Raw genomic sequence first — 22,653 nt, forward strand, 5'->3', positions numbered from 1 at the left:
GCAGAAAAAACTAGATTTTCCTTATTTTTTATTTTCATTTTTTACAAGCACTGGTATGAGATTTGATGGCTTTTTCTGGTTTGATTTCTTCAGCAGCAGTATTGGGAGTATGTGTTTGTTAGCTTTCCATCACTTTAACAAATAACCAAGTCATAAGAAGAAAAGGTTTATTTTGACTCATAATGTTAAAGCCTCTAGTCCCAGGTGGACCCATTATGTTTTTAGGCTTCTAGTAAGGGTGCCAATGGCAATGGAGGGGAGTGTGTATCAGAGCAGACTGACTGCTTACTGCATAGCCAGGGAGTGAAAAAGAAAGGGAGAGGAAGCAACCACAGTCCCACAAGCCCATACGAGGCCACACCCCCCAAAGACCTACCTTCCTCCCACTAGACCACACCTTTCTGTTTTTCCTGTACCAGGGATCGAACTCAGGACCTTGTGTTTGTAAGGCAGGTACGGCACCACTGAGCTAAATCTCTGTGGCCAGACCCCACCTCTTAAAGTCTCCACTACCTCCCAGTAGTGCTGCCCTGTTGGCTAAGCCCTTAACACATGGAGTATCTTGATGTCTCCCTCCTCTCTACACTGCTGTTTATTTCCATGAAACATTCAATACTGGTGGGCTTTGTTTTCTGCTGAAACTTCACGGCTTGTTTACCATGTATTTCCCTTGTAGCTCTTTTATAGCAACCTGGGATTTTCTCCAGACTTTGTTTTGCACACTCTAAGTGTTTCCACATCATTGTTCGTAAACTCACACAGTTCTTATGCTCTGTTATCGGGGGCCATTTTCACTTATGTAGTTTCCCTTGCTTGGTTTTATAAGTAGGTTGGTCACCTTTGTAATCAGTCATTAAAAAGCAGGAGCCATTTGTGCAAGGGCAATTTTTGTAATTTTGTTACCTAGTTTTAAAAAATCATACTGCACCTTGGGCAAATTGAAATGCAATTATCAGAAGACTGCTGTTTCCCTAGTATTGCACGCTACCTAATCAGTGGAAAGTCAGGTCTTCCTGCCAGCCTGGGGAAGCATTTGTGTGGCATTGGAGGTCTGCTGGTTCAGCAGCAGAGCCCAGGACAGGTGTCCTCAGAACAGCCAGATGAGCACATCTGACCTTCTGATGTCTCCCGCCCTTCCTCTGCACGGGACTTCTCTGGGGCGTGCACAGATGCTTGTTTCTAATTGATTCGTTGACCTGGAGAGGTGGTGGCCTGGGCTGGGCAGGCACTGTGGGTGTGTATCTGAGTGTGTGTGTGCATGGGTGCGTGTGTGTGCATACCATCGGGGCTATGTAGCGGCATTCCACCTACTCACTGGTGGACTTTTAGCAGCAATCCACACATTATGTTTAAACCAAACCAGGATAATGACCTTACGAGCACCAAGGCAAATTTCATCCTTTCTCACTGTCTTTTTTTTTCCCTTCTAAAAGTCTGCATTGATGGATTATGGTATCCACATGCAAAAAAGTGTCTTGAAGCCAAGTAACATTTGATTGCTTTTTTTTCATTCTTTTGTTTGCTACTGCTGCTTCCTCCTCCTCCTCCTCTTCCTCCTCTTGTTCTTCTTGTTCTTCTTCTTCTTCTTTCTTCTTCCTTCTTCTTCCTCTTCCTCCTCTTCTTCCTCTTCTCCTTTTTTCTTCTTTCATTTTACCTCTTCCTCTTTCCCTTCCACCACCTCCTCTTCTTTTTTATTTCCTCCTCTTGGCCACTCATGTTGCATGTTTACAAATAAAAATAGACATGTGTTACTGTACCTGGGCTACACTGAGTTGCGTGCTCATAGCTCTAGAACCAAGTGCTTTTCTGCACTTGATGGAACATGTGCCCTGGATGTGGCTGAGCTCTGTGTCTGTTTTTTTGTTTTGTTTTTGTTATACTGCAGGTGCAACCTAGGGGCTGACACATCTCACACATGCTAGGCAAGTGCTATACCACAGAGCTACACCCTAGCTCAGATTTTTCTTTTTATGGAACCCACTCAGAAGGCATTCTCCCTCTGTTGCTCCCCTAAACAAAGATATGAATGACCATCTGTAGCAGATGGCTGTTGCAGAGAAGCAGTACCAGGAGCTGGCTTCCCGCTTGGGGGACTATTTAGATTTTGATGTCAACAAAGAGGATATTGGTTTATGTCTTTGGGAGCAGGGACGAAAGGTGTTTTATACGCTAATACTTCCCCCATACTGTTCTTCCCAACTCTTTTTTCAGTTCCTTTCCTTCTGAGACATCTGCTGATAGTTAGTGGAAGGAACCCTCAGGTTGGGGCCCGTGCAGCTTGCCAGGTGGACAGTGTGTGCATTGCAGAACATTGCTCCTCTTTCTCGGCAGCCACAGCCCATCCATGGCACAGAGCTGGTGAGCAGAGCCCAGGTCGGTTTAGCCTTCATCTGCTCATTAGCTGCCACTGCACTGCAGTATACTAGTAGAGCTATATCTAGCGGGACCTCATAGGGAAGGCACCAGCCTCCCCCTCTAGCCACCCCACACCTCCTGGTGTTGTATCTCACAGGAGTTACTGAGCCGAGGCTCACAGAAGGGTAGACCCCAATAACAAGGAAGGGCAAGGGTAGGTTTCCTGGGGTACTGGAATGGCGAGGGATGTCTCCCCAGAGCACAGGGACAGAAGAAGTATAAAGAGCTGCTGTGGGCAGTGGGGTGCTCTGGAGAGCCAGCCTCCAGAAGTGTGGCCAGTGGGGGACCCCCCCAGCCCCTTGCCTTGTCATTCCCCACGTGGCCCTGTTGTCCACACACATTCCTCTGCCAGAAGCACTTTCTGACCTGGAAAACTCCCATCCCTCCCTCAGCTCTGGCTACCACTGCCCACCAGTGCTTCCCACCCTCTGTGCACAGCCTCTGGCTCACACCCCTCCCTGTGCTGCATGTCTTCTTCCTGGTGTGTGGTCCTCCCACCTCAGGTGGGGGCCACAGGTGCAGGCGTGTGAGTGTGAGTAGACTTGTCGGTGCGTCCGCTGGCTCCAAAGCCCTCGCTCTCCCCTGGCTCTCTTCCCTGCTCCAGCCCGCTTCCTGTGCAGGAAGCATTCGGAACATGCTGCACACCCTGCCTGGCCCACTTTCTGTAGTTCCCAGTCAGCATCCAAGCTCACACCCCAAGAGCATCCAAGAGCAGCCTCCTCCCTTACAGGGCCAGCTCTAGGGTGAGGCACAAGGTGCCCAGGGTGCAAAATTTAAGGTTGCTGTCCTGGGGGTGTGCACATACAGGGTCAGCCCCCAAGAGGAAGAGCCTCCTTAGACTTTGCACACGGGCCAGTCCCTTCACCTGCTGTCAGTCCTGGGTGCTGAGGTGGCACTGGAATCTGGCAGACCCAGGTGACCTTGGGAAAGTCACCTTTTCTCCCTGAACCCTAGTTTGCCTCATCCTGAGTAATGAGGATTAAATTAGGTGGTGTGTAAACTAGCACGTGGCCTAACACATCTTAAGTGCTGGATGAATGTTTATGGTTACTGTTACCAGTAGGTGCATACAAAAGTGTGTGCACACCGATCTCAAATGAGCTCCAACTTGCAGGTCCAGCCCTATAAGCACCAAGGTCCCCCTTGCCCTTCCTGTGACCGTGCGTGGTGCTGACTGTGAGGACTTGCCCGGGAGGTCAGGGCCTCTCACATTCTGAAGAGGATGTGTTTTGTGTCTCTGCTGCAGGAATTGCTTACTTAGGAGGTGTGTGCAGTGCTAAGAGGAAATGTGTGCTTGCCGAAGACAATGGTCTCAATTTGGCCTTTACCATCGCTCATGAGCTGGGCCACAAGTAAGTATCAGACGCCAACCCCCTTGTTCTGCTTCTTTAAATTCCTCTCTGAACACACATTTTTCACTTCAATTCTGAAAGTTCTATCACAGTGCTGCTCTGTGCTTTGACTGCTTCTGCTTTAGGGCCAAGGCCAGGAAGCCTGTCTGCTCAGCCTGCAGCGAGCCCAGGAGATTACTGTGCAGACTGGCTTTGAGTGTTGAAATGTTAATTTGAAGTTCGTGTTTATTCTTAAAGCCAACACAGTAAGGGGAAAAGGTTTTTCTGGGTGTCTTACTTTGTTGTCCTTGTTTTTCCCGGGTCAGCATGATATTTGATACATTCTGACTGCACCATTACAATTATGGGATTTATCTTTAGACTGTTGATTTTGTTTCCTTTTCAGCCAGTTTCAAATACAGTCAAACTTCTGCATATAGAATTCAGTGTTTTAGTTTTAAAGAATTAACAGCAACTGCATTTGCATATGCAAATTCTTCCTTTTTAGATAAAATGACTCCAGAACCTTAGAGCCCACAGATTATCTTAGGGAGAATTCCAGGCAGACTCCTTTTTTGTCAAAGGAGGAAACAGAGGGTCCAAGCGTTGAGTGGCTGGCCCAAAGATGCAATCACCTGCAGGAAGTCTCAGGCAGAAAGCCAGCCAACTCTCCAACTGTGGCCTGAAAGTTTACTCTTTCTCCTGTCGTGCATGTCTGTTTTATGTTTCTCTGAAGGAATACTGTGATATGACTGCATAATTTTTTAATTTAAAAAAATTAAATTGAGGCCAGAGCATGAAAAACAATGGGAAAATTTATATTGGATTATATAAAACATAATGAAGTCGAAATATCTAGTTTGGGCGGGGAACAGTATAAAGATTTTCTAATAACCTATACAAAAAGACGTCTGGAGCCATTGTGAGAGTAAAGCCAGTATACAAAAAAGGGCAGAAAAGCAATTGTTTTCCTCTAGAATTAACCACATCTGTGGCTTTACTTTTTGTTGCATTTTGTTTATCTGGTCCCATTTTAATTTTTTTCACTCCTATAGAGGGGTTTGTAGTTGGCTTTTTCAAACTTGTTGGGTATAGTGATTTGCATCCAGAGAGTGAAAATCCTGCTCTGTGGATGCTATGCCATGCTCCTAGAAAGGGACATCTTAGTGACCCTGGGGGCTAGCAAAGCGAGGTTAGTAGTTGTCTCTAAGTACACCATTATTTCATCATGACTTTACTTTTTTAATATTGCTGGAAATACCTTGTCCCTCCGATTTTAAAATTAAATGCCATCACATTTATATTAACATCTCTGAGCTGTTTAAATGACTTTGATAGGTGTCTTCTGACTATCCAAGGACCTAGCCAGCCCACCACAGTACCTAGGAATCAACTACTTGATGGTTTTAAGAATGCAGAGCTCTGAAAACATTTGCCAGCATCCAGGTTGTGATGGGTATTTCAATAGTAAATTTAAATAAGATGATTTGCACTACAGTCGCATGGATTGCAGTCTCCCCCAGCAGCATTCAGCACCATGACATACGCCGCAGTGCTGTTTGTACTCACAGGCACACATGTGCTGTGTAGCAGTCTCTCCTCCTTGGATATTAAGAAGACAGGGAGCCGTTTTCCCCTTGAGGACCTGTTGGATTGTTCTGGACCAAACCGTGGCTTGTTAGCACAGGAGGTCTGCGAAGATGAATGGTTAGATTCAGCTGTACTACGGTACCCTTTAGCTGTAGTCTGCTTAGAATTTCTTGGAGGAATCTTTATAGCTTGCCATTAGACTCTAATTACCTACAAAACAAACACTTTATTGTTAATCAAAGCCAATAAATCCTGCCAGCACTTGGGGCTCACCCTCGCTGGGTGGTTATGGCTTTTCCAGGGAAGTGAGATTGTCTCAGATTCCTCTCCAGCACTGGAAAAGCATATTCCCTCAGGATAAAGCCACACCTTCCCCATCCACAGGCCCTTCTGGTCACCCCAGCTCAGGGAGGTAGGCAAGATCCTGTGAACTGCTTGAAAAGGCCAAGGCCTTGACACTTAGCATAGCTAAGGACCAAGCTGCTTCACAAATACAAAACCCGAAAGCTGATCCATGTTTTGAAATAGAGAGGAGCAATTAAACTCCATGCTAAGAATGTCCCCAGGTGGCCGACCCACTGGTCCCTCACCATCAGTAATGATGGAACTCCTCCTGAAGGGGGGAGAGGTCCTCTGGCCCTGGCACTTGGAAGCATGGCTCTTCTGTCTGGCTCCCATGAGTGAGTGCTTGTTTGCCCTCAGATCTGAATGTCAGGAGGAAAATCCTCTTTCAGTGTGAGCTACTCATTCCATTTATCAAACACGGAATCCCATCAACTTATCCTGGTTCTCTTTCTGCCTTGGCTGTCAGAAAACACAAAGCTAAATTAAGGCTCATTTTCAGCAGCTAATTCACCTGCATCCTGAAATTACACTTTCTTCCCTCTTCTCTTTATAGTGTTTCTTTTTATGGATAGATTTATTTCAAAAAGTTAAAACATAAATAATTTGATAGTATAAACTGGCTCTGTTCCAAGTTACAATCAAATTCATTCTAACTATAAATGAAATTAAAAATTCCTGCCATGGCTATATCAATAATGTTGCTCTGGGCATGAACTAATAATGTACTAATGATGTTTAAGTCAAATCAGATCTATGATTTATTGAGAATCTACTGTGTGACAAGTGACATGTTAGATTTTGTCCATCCACCATAGTATTGAGTCAGTCCTATGAGGTAGGTATTACCTTTTATTTTTAGGTTAGGAAACTAGCTTTTTAAAAAAATTGTATAGCCTCTACATAGCATAGCATGATTTGTGATCACTTTTATGATAATACATGTGCCAAATAGGCTCAGATTATAACAGGTAACAAAGAAGACAGCTTCATGGATATCCAAAAACTAAAGTACCTTCTGTTTAAGGGAAACAGCACTATGGGATGGCTGCTCACTAGTGACCCAGAGAGAGTGAAGGCATCATCAGAAGGTGCTAGCGTATCATAGATGAGCTTGAGAGCATCCCGTAGTTCTGCCCTGACAGAGGAGGCAGCTGGAGAAGACCCAGGCCTGCTGCAGACAGGAGCTGGAGGGGCTGCAGGTCTCAGTGGATGGGGGCCGGGGACAGGGCTGTCTGTGCTGCTGCCCGGAGGACCAGCTGGTCTGAGTGTCAGCCAGGCTGAGAGCACTTGGAGGTTTCAACTGAGTGGCCAGGACCTGTTGACTGCTTGACTATGACAGACTGCCCTGGTCTGCAGCTCTGTGCTCCCTGTAGTTTCCCTGTGAATGGAAGGAAGGCAGCCGGCTCCCTGTCTTGTAGCGATCACATGAGACCCTTACCTCATGACAGGTGTGCTTTGCCTATGTCCTGCAGGGACTCTTGGAAAGTGTCAGTGCCTAAATATGGGAGATGGCTATGTGGGCCTCTTGGACTTCACATGCTGTTTCCAGAGTGGAATCCATGTAATAGGAGCAATTCCTTGAGAGGAGGAGCCCATCCGGACCAACATTCCTTGGGCTTTTCCCCCTCAAGAAACCAGAAAGGGTGTCTTGGGGAGGAGGTAGTGTCCACAGTGCTGATCAAAATTTGGCTTTAGAGAGAAATAGGGAAAGATAGAAGCAAGCACTGTTTCTCTCAAACAGGCCTGTGTATTCCAGGCTCCACCCGAGGCCGTCCCGATGAGGGGCAGAAGGTCAGGTCTGGTGACTGCTCACAAGGAAAAGCAAAGTCAGAGTCAAGGGTACCTTGCTAGATGGAGGAAGGAGTTGTAGTGACCTTTGTGTGGTCTTTAAATGATTGGGTATAGTACATCTGTTGGAATTTTAGAATATGTGTATATGATTATATTCTATAATTTGTAATACCACATATAATAGAATATATAGATAGAATGTATTTTATAGTTTGGAAGTTACGGTGTAAAAGAGAGAAAGCAGATAGCCCTGTGGAAGTGAGAAGACATTCTGTTTTGATGATAGTAGGGTCTGACGGGCCCCAGAAGGGCACGTGGTGGGTAAGAACTCACCAGTTGGAGGCCAGGAGAGCACAGAGCCAAGTCTCACCTGCTCCCTCTGAGCTGAAGTGAAGCCAGCACCCTGTGCACACAGCGCACTTCTCACTCAGGTAAGGACAGCATCTAAAGACAAGGCCTTCCAGGTGGAATGGCAGGGAATGGGGGGAGTCCACTTAATGCACAAGGAAAGAAAAGATGTATCTGAGCGTGTAGAAGCATATTTTCAGTCTGGAGAGAACATGTGTCTGCCGTGTTGAGCGTAGGAGGCTCTGTGGAATAAGCTGTACCACCTCAGGCCTGGAGGGTCATCTGCCTTGAGAGTCAGCAGATCCTGGGATCCCCACCCAGGGGCTCATGGCAGGTCCTCCAGACGGCACAGGTGCCACACCTGAGGCCAGCCTCCCCCATCTGTCCTTAGGTGGAGGCTCTCCCGGCTCTTCTTCCTGGCATCTTTCTTGGGTCAAAGAACTATTCTCTCTCCAGTCCGGAATTTGTCTCCTCTGGCCAGAAGGCTCAGCCTGTGACCTCTGAATAATACTCTCTCCACAGAGGATGGCCTCTTGGCTTAGATGACATCTGAGCAGTGGCCCACAAAAGGGCCATGTGGGACATTCAGATAGGTGGTGGCCATGCCTCACCTGGGTGGATCAGTCCACTGGCTCTGGGGAGAGGCTTAGAGACGCTCTCCAGGAGGTCACCTGCATCCCAGGTGACCACACAGTAGGCGTGGTGTCCAGGGCTCCATCATTGCCTCAGCCGCCACCTTCTCACTTCTGTCTCTTGCTCCCACACCCCTATCCTCCCTGGCTCCTCTCTGTGTTGAGCCACAGTGGTGCTGAAAATTGTGCTGCCCTCCCAGCCCCTGCTGTCTCTTCTGAGAGCTCCTCTGGCCACTCATGTTCAGGAAAGGCTTAGTCTTATCATCTCGTCTCACACCTCCCTGGAGGCCTCAGTGCAGGTGCAGCACAGAGTGACCTCTGGCATGGTGAAGAGGAAGGATGGGGCCTGTAGAGACCTGGCAGTGTAAGGGGGAGAGGGACAGCTGAGTTGCCGCCTGAAGAGGGTTAAGGTACTGAGCACATGAGGACTCCGAGAAGGAAACACAGCAGTGACTGAGATGCAAGCGCACTGAGGAGGAGCTGGGTTTGTCCAGCTAGTCCACACCTCCGCACCTGCAGACACAAAACCAGAGGAGGACTCGGTTGCAATCACAGGTGGTGCACACCTGGGTTTTCAGACCCACACAATGTCCAGGAGCCCCTTGGAGCTGTCCAGGCTTGGAAGCACCCACCTGGCCAGCATGGACTGGAAGGACGGGGAGCTATGAGTGGAGCTAGGGATAGCACAGGTGTCCTGATGTGACAGAGCCAGAGAGCCGGAAGGTGACATGGGAAGCTTGGGATCCTCCAGTAAAGACACCAGTCAAAACTGGACCCAGGCCCCCTGGCAGCTTCCTGCCTGGATGTGGCACTGTGTAAAGGTGAGTTGAGGACAGTGGACATCAGGGAAGATGTCCCGATGACCACATGCTGGGGACATGCTGCCTGGCAGGCTGTTCAGAATGCGAGGAGGGATCCAGTTCCAGAGAGGCGTGGCTCTTGGCCAGGGCTGCTGCTGTCTGGAGCAGAGGAAGAGGAGAGAGTCCTGTGTGTGGGAGAGATGGTCTTGTAACTGGAGTCGATGCAGCACAAACCAAAAGGAATTGTCTTGATCCCAGAGCAGGAAGGAAGGCAAGCCGTAATCCAGATGTGTGAAGTGTGCAAATGCTGTCTGTGATTCTGTGGTCTGTGTTAAGAATAAGCTACCCGACCCAGTCCAGGGGAGCACAGAAAGGACATGGGGCAGACCTGGGAAGGCAGGTGGTCACCAGCAGACCGGGCAGCAGTGGCTCCTGCCCAAGTGTCTGGCCTGGGTGCTCTATCCAGTAGGCAGCGCGCAGGCACCAGACATCGCCGGCCTTATAAGGAAGGCATGGAGAGACAGAATTTCTGGAAATGTCATAACTGTTTAGAAATCCTGGGGGGAGAGGGAGCATGCTTTTGCTGTAGCTGGAACTAGGGCGGCTGGGGTCAACCAGGGGTTGGTCTTCCTGGAGGAATAGTAAAGGGGGCGCCTTCCTCCAGGAAGGGCTGGTCCCCGCCGTGGGCTCCCTGAGCTTTTCCCACAGTCCTGTTCAGCTTCTGTGGCTCTGGGAGGCCTTCTGTTCCGGACTGAAGGGTAATCATGGTGGTCGCTACATTCAAGGGCTCTCAGGTTTCCTGCAGCAGGGCCTGCAGCGATTCCTGAGTACCATTTCCTCTGTGCTTGGTGGTCACATCAAAGTGGGTGCGTGAGCATCTGCTGGACACGTCTTCCTTACCAAACTCCAGGGCTGTGGGAAGCATGCAGGCCTCACTCCCTTCTTTATATGCCCTTATCTATTTCTTACATTTTGCTGCCAAGAATTACAGGGTTTTTCACATTAATTAACCTGCAGTGAACCTCATGGTGGCTCAGCTAAGCTAGAATAGCTTGTGACTTTGAAGGACTCTCAAGAAGGCCGTAGCATTGCCTGTTTTCCCCTCCTCCCTTTCTCCCATGCAAATATAAGTCAAATTTCCCACTCTTCCTTCCTCATGGGGTATTTCAAATTGGAGTTTTCAAAGCAATCAGAGCAGCTTTGTTACTGTTGGTCCCATTGAAGTGGCTTTCCTGCCACCTCAGCGATTCCTTGTCATGCAGCAGTCACAGGGGTGATGGAGAGGTTGCAGTATTTTCCTTTGGAGCCCTGTCCTTCACATGGAGTCCTCTGCAAGGAGAAAACACTTCTTGCAGATGTCTAGAAAACCCAGAGGCCCTGTCTCCAAGAGGCCCTTGACCACAGCCTTCCCCAGTCTGTCCAGGCCAGGCCTGATCCCCAGCGGGGAGGGAGAGGAGCACAACTAATAGAAAGCCATTAAAAGCTCATCAGCGAGCAGACAGCTGTAGTCCCACCTGCCCTCTTTGCCGTGCGGCCCAGGGGCCTTTGGCTGGATGTTACCACTGTGACGCAAAGTCCAGCTGCACTGAGACTCCCTGTGCCCCACAAGGTCATTACTGTAAGAAGGACGATTACAAAGCTGGCTGTGTTTGTCTCTACCCTGGCCGGGAATGCTGCATGGTGAATTATCAGGTGAATCACCTTGCCCAAATCCCTGTCATCCAAGATGGTGTGCAAGAAGATAGGATTCGGAAAGTTGAGATTGGCAGCAGAATCAGATTCTAAAATCCCCTTAGAACTTCCTTACATTATGGGCTCTACCAGGAGTTAGATGAGATCCAATTTTCTTGTTAGATTGCCAGAGCTTCTGGCATTCAACTAAGTGGCTTTTCTCATGGTTCTTGGAGCTGGATGGAATCTCCAGAGTCATTGGAGCATCATCCTGCAGGTGAAAAGCCTCCTCCTGTCCCAAGGTTCTCAGTGACCAAGTGAAGACTCCAGCCAGAGCCTCAGGCTGCAACATCAGGTTCCTTTCTACACATGAGCAGAACCTGGGTCATGGCCCAGCCCTCACCATGTGACTTTCCTGGTAACTGTCCATTCACTATTACTCGGAAAGTCACTTTCTGCTCACGTGGCTACAGTTCTGCAAGTCCCGTGAAGGGGGGTGGGGATGTGATTATGAAAGTGAGTAATTTCATGCCTGAAATCTTTATGCATCTCATGTCCACTGCTGATGGAAATTCAAAACCAAAGAACTGAGAACATTTGCATGTGCTGAGACCTAGGAACCTTGCCAGCAGTCTGGTACACAGCACATCTAGGAAAGAGCCTTCCCCAACCTTGACTATTTGAGAACACAGAGCATGGTCACAGCTTACATGCAAGTGGTACTTTGGCCAGATGGTGTTGAAAGAAAGTACCAGCCAGAGGGCACAAAGGGTCCGCAAGAGGAATAAAATTATGTGCTACTGTGTTCCTGTCATTTCAGAATGCAGAAAGTGCCTGAGACCAGCATGTGGATCTGGGATAGGCCAGATCTGGGACAAATATCAGCAAGTAGGTGGACGTGAAATGATGGAGGTTATAATTTTTGTAGCATTAAAGGAAGTCACAGGATGCATTAAAAAGACATCATCTTGCTAAACATGGCCATATTTCTATAGTGTTGAGAAGGGCTTACATCAAATAAGCCTCTTGATTCTCTGACTCTCACTTAGGATGATCATCAGGAGAAAGGGAAAATGAAAAGAAAGGTAAGTTGGGTAGTTTTGAGTCCTGGGACAGTCCCTGGTGAAAGAGTTAGGCTGGTAGCTGCTATGATCCTGGGATATGTGACCTTGGGAGCCTGAGCTTGCGTCTGGACTTTGGCCATGGCTTCACCCAGCGTTCAGGTGGGTTGATTTTTAAAGAGGACAACAGGGCAGAGATAGCAGTGATCATCAGAAGTCAGACTTGATCACACTATTCCCACACGGAGGACACGGCACGGGGTTCAGTAGGACCCCGCTCATGTGGCAGCTTCAGACTGACTGAAGACCAAACAACCAGGCCCCTGCTGATGGCTCAAAATCATATAGGTTGGTTTCTGGAGAGAGGAACCTAAGCCGCATTATTCCCTCCAGATAGAAACACAGAAATATATGTTTCTTCAGTAAGTGATGCTTAATGACGTGGCGGCTAGTGGTATTGGAGGCTTTTTGCAGGGGGAGCATCTGAATTAATTAAGTGCCATTCATCTTAATGGCACATGCTCTATGATCACCAAAGGGGTGTCAGAAATTGTGCCCCAGCTGCAAGAACAGTTGCTACAAAGAAAAGGCAGCCAGCTTGCTGCCAGCTGCCTAATCACATAGTCCTTGGCTTACTCAGCAGAACAAGCTCCCCTAAGCCCCTGTCTTACCCTACTCCCTGCTGAACTGTCTGTTTCCATTGGCTATCATTACCTCAAACTGCCATATCCCATGCCTAGTTAAGAATCTGGCAGAGAAGAACGAGGAAGCCCCATATTTGGTGCTACACAGATTGGAGAAATGCCATAAAACTTCATCCGCTGCCTCGCTCTTCACAGTATAGGCTGAGGACCAGTAGCATCAGTGTCACAAGGGAAGCTGTCATCAAGGCACATCAAAGGGAGTAGCCTTCTCTGTCCCCCTCATCTCAGAGCAGTGCTCACTCCTAGCTACTTGCTGTAGCTTTGGAGCTGCACGTCACTTAATGCTAAGGATACATTCTGAGAAATGCATCATTTTTGTTGTTGTGCCACCATCGCTGAATGCACTTACCCAGTCCAAGGTGGCAGAGGACAGTCTTGATGCAATCAAAAGATGTGGTAAACATGAAATCTGTGAGGCTGCTGTCAACATCACAGCACGTGGTTTTACAGCAATTATTTTTTATAACTAGAAGGAATATACTCAAAAAGTTACAAGTGTAGAATAGTAAATACATAAATGAGTAGTAACATTCATTATTATAAAGTATTACGTACTCTACACTGTTGTGCTGTACTTTTATACAAGAGGCAGCACAGCATGTTTGTACACACCATTATCACAACAAACACATGAGCAAGGCCTTGCACCATGAAGTTAGGGTGGCTGTGACATTATAGGGCATTCAGTTCCATTATAATCATATGGGACCACCATGATATATGTGGTTTGACATTGATGGAAATGTTACGGTGCAGTGCGTGATTGCAACTAGGTGGAGTTGAAGAGAAAAGCTCCCTTTTTTCATCCTTTTTCCATTGTTGGAGCTTTTAGAATGTCTTTCCTGTCCTAGTTTTTGGATCTCTTCTCTGGTCTCTGATCTTCACCCATGTGATGCCATCGGGTCCTGACGTTCTTCAGCTGACTTTCAGAGTTTGCTACAGGTTCCATTTATCTTTCCCTGAAGTTTGGAGACCAGGTGTCTTTGTAGAGGTGGTTGGGACAGCTGCCTCTGACCCTCTCTGTCAGACAAACCTGACTCTAAACATTGAACCTGATGGAACCTAAATCCTGATAAATAGGTTCTTGACAAACATGTATTTTGAGACATGTTCTTGCTATGTAGTTCAGACTGGCCTTGAACTGACTATGTAGGCCAGGCTGGTCTCAAACTCATTGCAGTCTTTCTGCCTAAGCCTCTTGAGTGTGCCACCATGCCCAGCTTGACAAACATATTTGAGAACATATTGGTCAACCAGACATGTAGAAGATGAAAGGAAGCAGAGTTCTTTCTGCAACACTGAACAGAAATGTCACACAGGCCCTCAAAGCTGTGGCCTTTGACATTCCCAAAAGGCAGACAGCAGGTCCTTGGCCCAAGACTGAAATGGCCACATTGTTGTCTTCCTCCTCTCTTGTTCAGTTTTTATTTTTGGTTTAAAGATAGAAGCCAAAATGGTGATGCTTTTCTTAGAGGTGGTTTCTTCCCATTCTTGTTGTCAGTGACTCATATGTGAAACATGGGTCCTGTGGCTGCTTACATTGGTGACGTTCAGGAGTTGACAGGTCAGCTGCTTCTGTTGTCATAAGGCATCATTTTCTCTTCCCACATTTGGCATATTATTACCCGTGGTCTAGAAGATCAGGGCAGCCTCAAAATGCCATGCGGAAACCTCTAGCTGGGATTTACATGACCCCTTGCATCCAAGACCCTTGCCACTTCTGGCTACAACATGAATTCAATCATGTGTCCTGAGAAGCTGGTCTGCCCCTTGAGGGGTGAGTCTTGATTACTGTCTGTCTTTAGTCATTAGTGGGCTTTGCACATGTAGTAACTTCTACAGAGTAATTATATAATCCATTCCTTGTGAAAAGGGTCAGGAAAGAAAGCCAAGGGAGTGCTTACCTAAGTGGAAAGAAATCTAAGGAGCCCCGCAAAGGGATCATATTTTCAGACTTGGGGATTTGCAAAGGGTTATAAAGATAGCCCATTTGAACACACTATGCTTTAAAGAACCAGCCCTGAGTGGTGCTGCCTTCTGTAACTTAAAGCATAGTATAATGATGGTGAATCTTTTAGAGCTTTCAGTGATACCAATAGCTTGCTGCAGCACACTTGCCATAGGTTCACCACCACTGGCATAGTGCTTTATAGAGCTTGGCTTTATTGCCAGGTATGTCATCATGACCTTGACTTCCCAGTCTTACCTGATTTTCATTCAGTCCAAAGTTGTACAATACACCTTGTAATTGAACCTTCAGATAACTGGTCAACCAGTTATTTTTCCCCATCTGGTTCAGTCTTTCACAGAAATTGAAAGAACTTATTTTAAATGAGAGTTCAGACCATGTTGATAATTACAGAGAAGCAATGAATGCTAAAGACTGAAAATAAGTCAATGCCATTTTGCAAAAGAGAAATGAGACAAATTGCATTCATTCTAGACTTATGCTATTGTTTGTAAGAAAGATTCCAGAATGGCTCATCAGACATAATTTGTGAGCTCATAAAAATAGAAGAGGCAATTCTAGAAGTCACCAAGGGTTGTGTAGACATAGGTAATGTTGTAAATTTCTCCAAGGTTTCTGCAAAAGCCTTAGCACTCCTAATGGGAATCATGGAGAGCTATGAGCTGGATATTTCTACAGTTGAATGAATTTGTGACTGTTGGACAACCTTACGGGGCACTTATTGGCACATCTGTTTGGGAAAGATGTTTCTCACCTGCCATAGGGCGTAGAGGAATTTCTGCTTTCTTGCACATTGTAGTTATAACCTAGCTGTAGAGATTGGTACCATGCTCATCTAAGATGAATAAAAGAAGAAAAGACGTTACTAATATCAAGAATGAAATGGAGATCCTGCACCCATTAGAAGATCAGAGACCAACTTTATGTTCATAAACTGAACAAATAATAAATGGGCTAATTCCTTGAAAACTACAAACTAACAAAACTCAGGGAAGATGAAGTAGGTGACCTGGGTAGGCGTGTGTCTGTTAAAGAAATTGGACTTGTAGTTTGGAGAGATATGTTTAACCTGATTTAAACATTACACAATGGTATATACATTGAAGCATCACCTAGTACTCCATGAATATGTACAATTTTTATGTTTTTATACATCAGTTTAAAAAATAAGAGATTAAAACTTGAAAAAATAAAAGCTCGCCCAAAATCTCTAGGCCAAGATGATTTCACTGGAGAATTTTGCCAAATACCCAGGAAATAATTTACCACCTATTTTACATAATCTCTTCTGGAAAATAGATGAAGAAACATTGTCCAGTTAATTTTATGAAGTCAATATTTGATGCCAAAACTGGACCAAGAAAATCATAGATCAGTATCTGTTTGGAAAATTCCTCAATAAAATTTTAGCAAATTGAATCCAATTATTCACACACACACACACACACAGACATTAAACCATGACCAGCTGGGATTTATTTTAGCTATGGCAGGCTGGTTCAGTGTCCAAACATCAGTTAATGAAATATTGCACATCAACAGGCTAATGGAGCAAAACCTACGTTAGGAGATGTAGAAAAGTCATTTGTCAATCCATTGATGTCTATTGTTTAAAAATGTACAGTTTACTTATATAGGGGAAGGTCTTCACGCTACTAAATCACATTCACAAAACAACCACAACTAATACCATCCTTAATAGTGAAAAACTTAACACTAAGTTACCAAGAAAAAATAGTATAAATCTAATAAAATGTACACAGGCTCTGTATGAAGCAAATCACAAAATGCTGATCATGGTCGAGGATCTAGCTCAGTGATTCCGCTGCCTGCCTTGCAAGTGCAAGGTCCCAAGTTCGATCCCTGGTACCAAAAGAAAAACAAAACAAAACGCAAAGTGCTGATCAAATAAAGAAGGCTTAAATACTTGAAGACATGTATTTATTCTTGAATATTTACATACTAAAGATGTCAGTTCTCTCTAAGTTGATCTATAGGTTTAATGCAGTTCTCAGAGTGTCAGAAAGGGTTTTAATAGACATAAATATATTTATTCCAAAATTTTTAAGGGAAGGAAAAGACCCTAGAACAGTGATGCCAAACCTTTTAGAGCTTTCAGTGATACAGCCTGCTGCAGCATGCATGCCATAGGCTCATTACCACTGCCCTAGAATAGTAAAACCCATTGAAAAAATGAATAAAACAGAACAGATCACTCTTGGTGATATTAAATCTTAATCTGTATCTACAATGTACTAGTGGAGGTAAGGAAACAGTTCAGTAGGATGTAAAAGAGAACTCAGAAATAGATTTGGACAAATATGTTCAATTTTTGACAAAGTTACAAAGGCAGTTTAATTCAAATTTTTCAATGATAGCCTTTTCATTAAAAATTACTGGAACAATTTGGATGTCCAGAGGCTAAGAAAAAACCCCTAAACTTCATACTTTAAAAAAAAAATTAAGTCATATTGTCATATTATAAATTTAAGTGTAAATTTAAAAACCATTAAACTTCTTTAAAAAAAGCATAGGAAAAAATCTTTGGCACCTATGGCTAGGTATAAATACATAGTCCATAAAGTGAAAGTTGCTAAATTGGAACTGATCAAAATGAAAAACCTTTGCTGTTTATGGCATGAAAAGACAAATTACAGACTATTTGCAAGTCAAATAAGCTGATAATGTACTTGCATCTTAAAAAAGGCCTCAAAATTCAGTTCTGAAACTACATGTTTAAGAAATGGTCAAAACCGCAAGCAGACATTGCACAGAAGACTGCGCTGATGGCAAATAACCACATGAAAAATAGTAACATTAGCCATCAGGGAAATGCAAATTAAATCCTCAGTGAGGTATCACTGCACTTCCATCAGAAGAGCTAAAAAAATAATAGTGACGGTGTCAGTTGCTGGCGTGGATATAGGAAACAGAATCATTTGTACATTTCTGGTAGAAATATAAAATGGTACGAGCAATCTGGAAAACAGTCTGGCAGTTCTTTTTAAAACCCAAACTTACTACATTACCCAGCAACTACACTCTGGTGCATTTATGCCAGAGAACTGAAAATTTGAAAATGTATTTTCACCTAGAAACTTGCACGTGAATATTTATAGCAACTCTATTTGTGATAGCCCCAAACTTGAAACTACCTAATGTCCTCTTGTGCCCAAGCAGTTAAACCATTCTGCATACAGATCATGGAATACTACTTAGCAGTAAAATTAAATGGATTGTGGACATAGTAACTTGGATAAACTGAGGCAATTATACTTAAGAATAATTCTTGAATAATTCTCTCAGAAGAATATGTAGTTCATGATTCCATTTATGTTTCAGTTATGAAATGACATAATGAGATGGAGAACAGATTGACAGTACCAAGGGTTTAAGGGACAGGAGAGAGGGTGGGTGGGCCTAGAAAGAGTCTTGTGTTGATGGTACAGTTAAGATTTTTGATTATGGTGGTGGTTACACAAAGCTACACATATGATAAAATTCCATGGAGCTGCACACATACACAGAAATGAGTGCATGTACAATGGGAAAATTGAAAACAAGCCCTGTGAATTGCACTGATTTCAAAATGCTGTGTGATGCTCTGCTGTAGTAATGTAAGATGTTGGCACTGCAGAAGGCTGGGTGAAGAATGTGCTGAACAGATCTGTATATTTTTTCAACTCCTTGTAAATACATAATTATTTCAAAAAGAAAAGTTTAAAAAGAGGGTCTTTTTAAAAATCCAGATGTCCAGGCCACACCTCATATGAATTAAACTGTGATTTCTACATGTGGAATTTAGGGCTCTATTTTTTTTTAACTTGTTAGATGATCGTAACATACATCCTTATTTGATAACTGGTGGTCATTAATGTGAGTGGTTATCGTAACTGTTGTCTTTCCCCTTCTCATGAAAGCAGCATTGATAATAGCACTTTAACTTTATGCCATGCTCTGTTTGAAGCACTTTGCAGCCATTATCTCATTTCACCATCAACTATAATTGCTTCATTCTCCCCTGTCATTAGCTCTCCTTCCCTGTGTGGGTCATTTGGCTACCATGTTAGGTTTTCATCACTGTGATAATACACCTGAGGCAAACGACTTAAAGGAGAAGTGTTTATCTTGGCTCACAGTTAAAGAGAGTTCAGTCCATGGTCAGCTGGCTCTATTGCTTTTCCCTGTGATCAGGCAGAAACATTACAGTGGAAGAGCATGGTGGACCCAGCTGCTCACCTCATGGCAGGTGGGAAACAGAGGGAAAAACAGCCAGAGAGAAAAGGGTTGGGGACCAGATACAGTCTTCACGGTCATACCCCCAAAATATACTGCTTCAACTAGGCCCCACCACCTATGTTTTCATTACTTTCTAATAATGCTATCAAATTATGATCTCAGTGGATTAATTCACCGAGGAAATTAGAGCCCTTAAAATCTAGTCACCTTCCAGAAACCCTTCTTCTGAACACGTAAGTGTTTAGGAGGACATTTTAGATCCAAACCATAACTGATGATTTTGAAAGCAAGCAAATTGCAGAGTTTCTTCATCTTTACATAGTGGCACTTACTTCATTTTGGAAGGAGCCTGAGTTGTAATGGGCTCTGGTTTGGTACCTAAAGTTTCCTTGACTTTTCCCTATAACCAAAGAGAAAGGACTCCTGAAGATTGGAGGTGGAGGTATTGCTTTTGGGTGTGTTTGGCGCTTCTGAGGAACTCTCTCCTTTTTCAGAATAGGATTGAGATTTGACATTTCTCTTCTTCCTACCTGGAGATGGTCATTTATAGTTGACACATGTGTGCCGATGAGTGTGGGTCCCATCTAGACCTAAGGATACAGACCAGGAGACGGAGGGACCAAGAAGGTGAGCCCTACGCTCCCAGGAGATGACCAACCATTGAGAAAGCTCACAGAAAATGCTACTTATCAGGTATTCTGCTGTGACACTGCCTGCTATTGTTTGAATGTAGTTGTCCCCACCTATACTCATATTGTGGCTTAATTATTTAATGGACCAGTGTTGGGAGGAGATCTACTACTAGAAGGTGTGTAGGTCATGGGTGGAACCCTCCTGAATGGGTTAATGCCTTTCTCATGGGAATGGGTTAGCTACTACAGTGTTTCACCCCCTTTTCTTCTACCCACTTCTGCTTTCCACCATGAGTTGCAGCAGCATGAAACCCTCACCATAAGCCAACAAGATACGGCCACTGTACTTTGGACTTCCCAGCTTCTAGAACTTGGAGCCAGAATAAGCCTCTGTTCTTTATACTTAATATAGTCTCTGGTATTCTGTTATACCAACAGGAAACCAACTAAGACACATGGGTTGATTCATGAAGAAATTACAGTGTGAAAGCCAAGAAGGTCCACCCTTTTGTGGGTCAGTTGGCTTAGTTTGGCCTTATGGTCCAGGCATCAATGTCTGGAAGATGAATCCCAAGTCAGGTCATAGTCTGTACATGTCTACAACACATCACAATTGTGTTATCTTATTTGGGCTGATGGGCTGATCCTTTTCTTAATTTCTTGTGCCCTTAAAAAGAAAAACCTTGGCTGCCAAAAATAAACATTTATGTGTCTGTGACATTGCAGAGAATGAATCTGTCTTGGGGCTGGAAAATGAAGAAAAAGAAACTGTAAATACAGGAAATCTTGCCAAGCAACAAGTAGAGCTGTCATGTTGCTCTCTCTGGGGGCACCATTCACGTGGACAAAGATGTTACCTTCAAGCTGGAATCAAAACTGATGTGAAATGTAGAAGGCTGAGAATGAGCTGGTGGTTTCCCAGGCCTGAGAACCAAGTGATAAAAGCTGCCCATAAGTTCGCCCCCAAGGTTAGAGTCTCCACCGCACCCTGCACACATCCCCTCACTGAGCCGGCTGTTGCTCTGTGCTTGTTTACCTTTATGCATTATGGATTGAGGTATTGGTTTTATTTTCATGGAGAATTTGGATTCTCTTAAAGATTCCAAAATTTGAGGGTGGGGGAACTGTGTAGATACATGATCCCTCTACTGCCTTTAATTCAGTGCAATTTCACTGACATCCTACCAGGAATAGAAGCATAATCTTTTGTGGTAGGGAGACAGGGGTCCAAAGATAAGGCTGTGCCTTTTTTTTTTTAGTTCTTTTATTGGTACATTTTAGGTATGCAATTCGTTTACATTTATTATTGGGTGTTTGTACCTGTACATGATGCATCTTGGTTCTTATTTTTTCCCCCATTACCTGTGCGCCCTTCACCCCCTCCGCCCTTCCCTATTTACATAGATTTCATTTCCATTTTTTTTCTTTTCTCAGAGTTTTTCCTTTCCCTCTTTTCCTTTCCCCTTCCCCTCCCTTCACTCCTTCATCTTTGGACCTTTTTTCCTATTTCACATTATCAGTTATTCATTTTAATCATTTTAATCCTTGTTTACACTATCAGTTTCTCACACTAGAGAAACTATTTGGTATTTACACACGTGTGTCCTATTTATTTCACTTAAGAGTATGGCCTCGATATGCATCCATTTAGCTATAAATGACTCTAGTTTTTCGTTCTTGATGGCTGAGTCGTACTCCATTTTATAAAAGAACCACATTTTCTTTTTTTTTCCCCCCAATTAACTTTATTGGGACATTTTAGTTATACAATACAGTTACATTCATCATTGGGATCTTGTACCATTACATGAATCTCTTGGTTCTTTTTTTTTTTCCCCTTCCCTTGCCCTCCCTTCACCCCCTCCACCCTTCCCTATTTGCAAAGACTGTGTTTCCATTTTTTTCTTCTCATATTTTTTCCTTTCCCTTTTTTCCCTTCCCCTACCCCTCCCAATTCCCCTGCTGTTTTAGACCTTTTCTTCCTGTTACACAATATCAGTTATACATTTTTTAAATTATAATATTAAGATCTAGGAGACATTACCACAGATTTTACAGAATTTAAAAGGATATAGAAAGCATATTACAAAAATCTTTTTTGAAATAAATTTGACAACTTCTAAGAAGTAACTTAGAAGACAAATTAATGAAGCTAACTCTGGAGGAAATATAAAATTTGAATAGCACCTACTAAAGAAAGTATATTCCTAGCTTGAAAACCTACCTATATGACAACAGCAGGCTCATAAACATTTTAACTGATAAATTATATCAAACAATTAAAGCAGAAAAAAGGAACACTTCTCCCCTCATTTTAGGAAATCAACATTGTGCTAATCCTAAAACTGGATAAAGATAATAGAAGAAAAAGGTATGAACATAGATAGAAATTTGTTTAACAAAACAAACTATTAGAAGTCAGATCTGTCAGTATGTAGAAAGTAAAAACCACATTTTCTTGATCCAGTTTCCAGTTGATGGGCACTTGGGCTGCTTCCAAGCTTTAGCTATTACAAACTGTGCCGCTATGAACATGGGTGCACATATATCACTGTGGTATGATTCTTTTAATTCTTTTGGGAAGATACCCAGCAGGGGAATAGGTGGGTCAAATGGGACCTCTAATCCTAGTTCTTTGAGGTATCTCCAAACTGACTTCCACAGTGGTTGCACCAGTCTGCACTCCCACCAACAATGGAGGGGAGGGATCCTTTCTCCCCACACCCCCACCAGCATTTGTTATTTGTTGATTTCTTGATAGCAGCCATTCTTTGTGGGGTGAGGTGGAATCTCAATGTTGTTTTCATCGGCATCTCGCGAATGATGAGTGATGTTGAACATTTTTTCATATATTTGTTTGCTGCTTTTACTTCTTTGAGAAATGTTCATTTCAGATCCCCATTTTTGAATTGGGTCTTTGAATTTGGGGGGTCTGATTTTTTTCAATTCTTTATACATTCTAGATAGTAGTCCTTTGTCTGAGGTACAGCTGCTAAAATTTTTTCCTATATTGTAGGTTTTCTGTTAGCTCTGTTGGTGGTTTCTTTTGCAATGCAGAAGCTTTTTAATAAGATGAGATCCCAGTTGTTGATTCTTTGTGCTAGTTCCCATGCTGCTGAGGTTTT

General features: G+C 44.1%; 1 protein-coding gene across 7 annotated transcripts in view; it reads left to right on the forward strand.

Annotated features, from left to right (window-relative positions):
• Adamts17 (ADAM metallopeptidase with thrombospondin type 1 motif 17) overlaps positions 1 to 22,653 on the forward strand; it is a 321,741-nt gene that overhangs the window by 125,475 nt on the left and 173,613 nt on the right. For all 7 annotated transcript variants that reach the window (XR_015441655.1, XR_015441659.1, XR_015441658.1 and 4 more), the window contains one exon: positions 3,662 to 3,767. Coding sequence is in view for 2 of the 7 variants with exons in the window: in XM_004852682.4 (XP_004852739.1) it covers positions 3,662 to 3,767 (106 nt within the window). In the remaining 5 variants the exon portion in view is untranslated. The remainder of the gene's footprint in view (positions 1 to 3,661; positions 3,768 to 22,653) is intronic.

The sequence above is a fragment of the Heterocephalus glaber genome, unplaced genomic scaffold, assembly GCF_053883595.1.
Source record: "Heterocephalus glaber isolate CG9 unplaced genomic scaffold, H.glaber_assembly_v1.0 deba00001531, whole genome shotgun sequence".
Taxonomy (NCBI): domain Eukaryota; kingdom Metazoa; phylum Chordata; class Mammalia; order Rodentia; family Bathyergidae; genus Heterocephalus; species Heterocephalus glaber.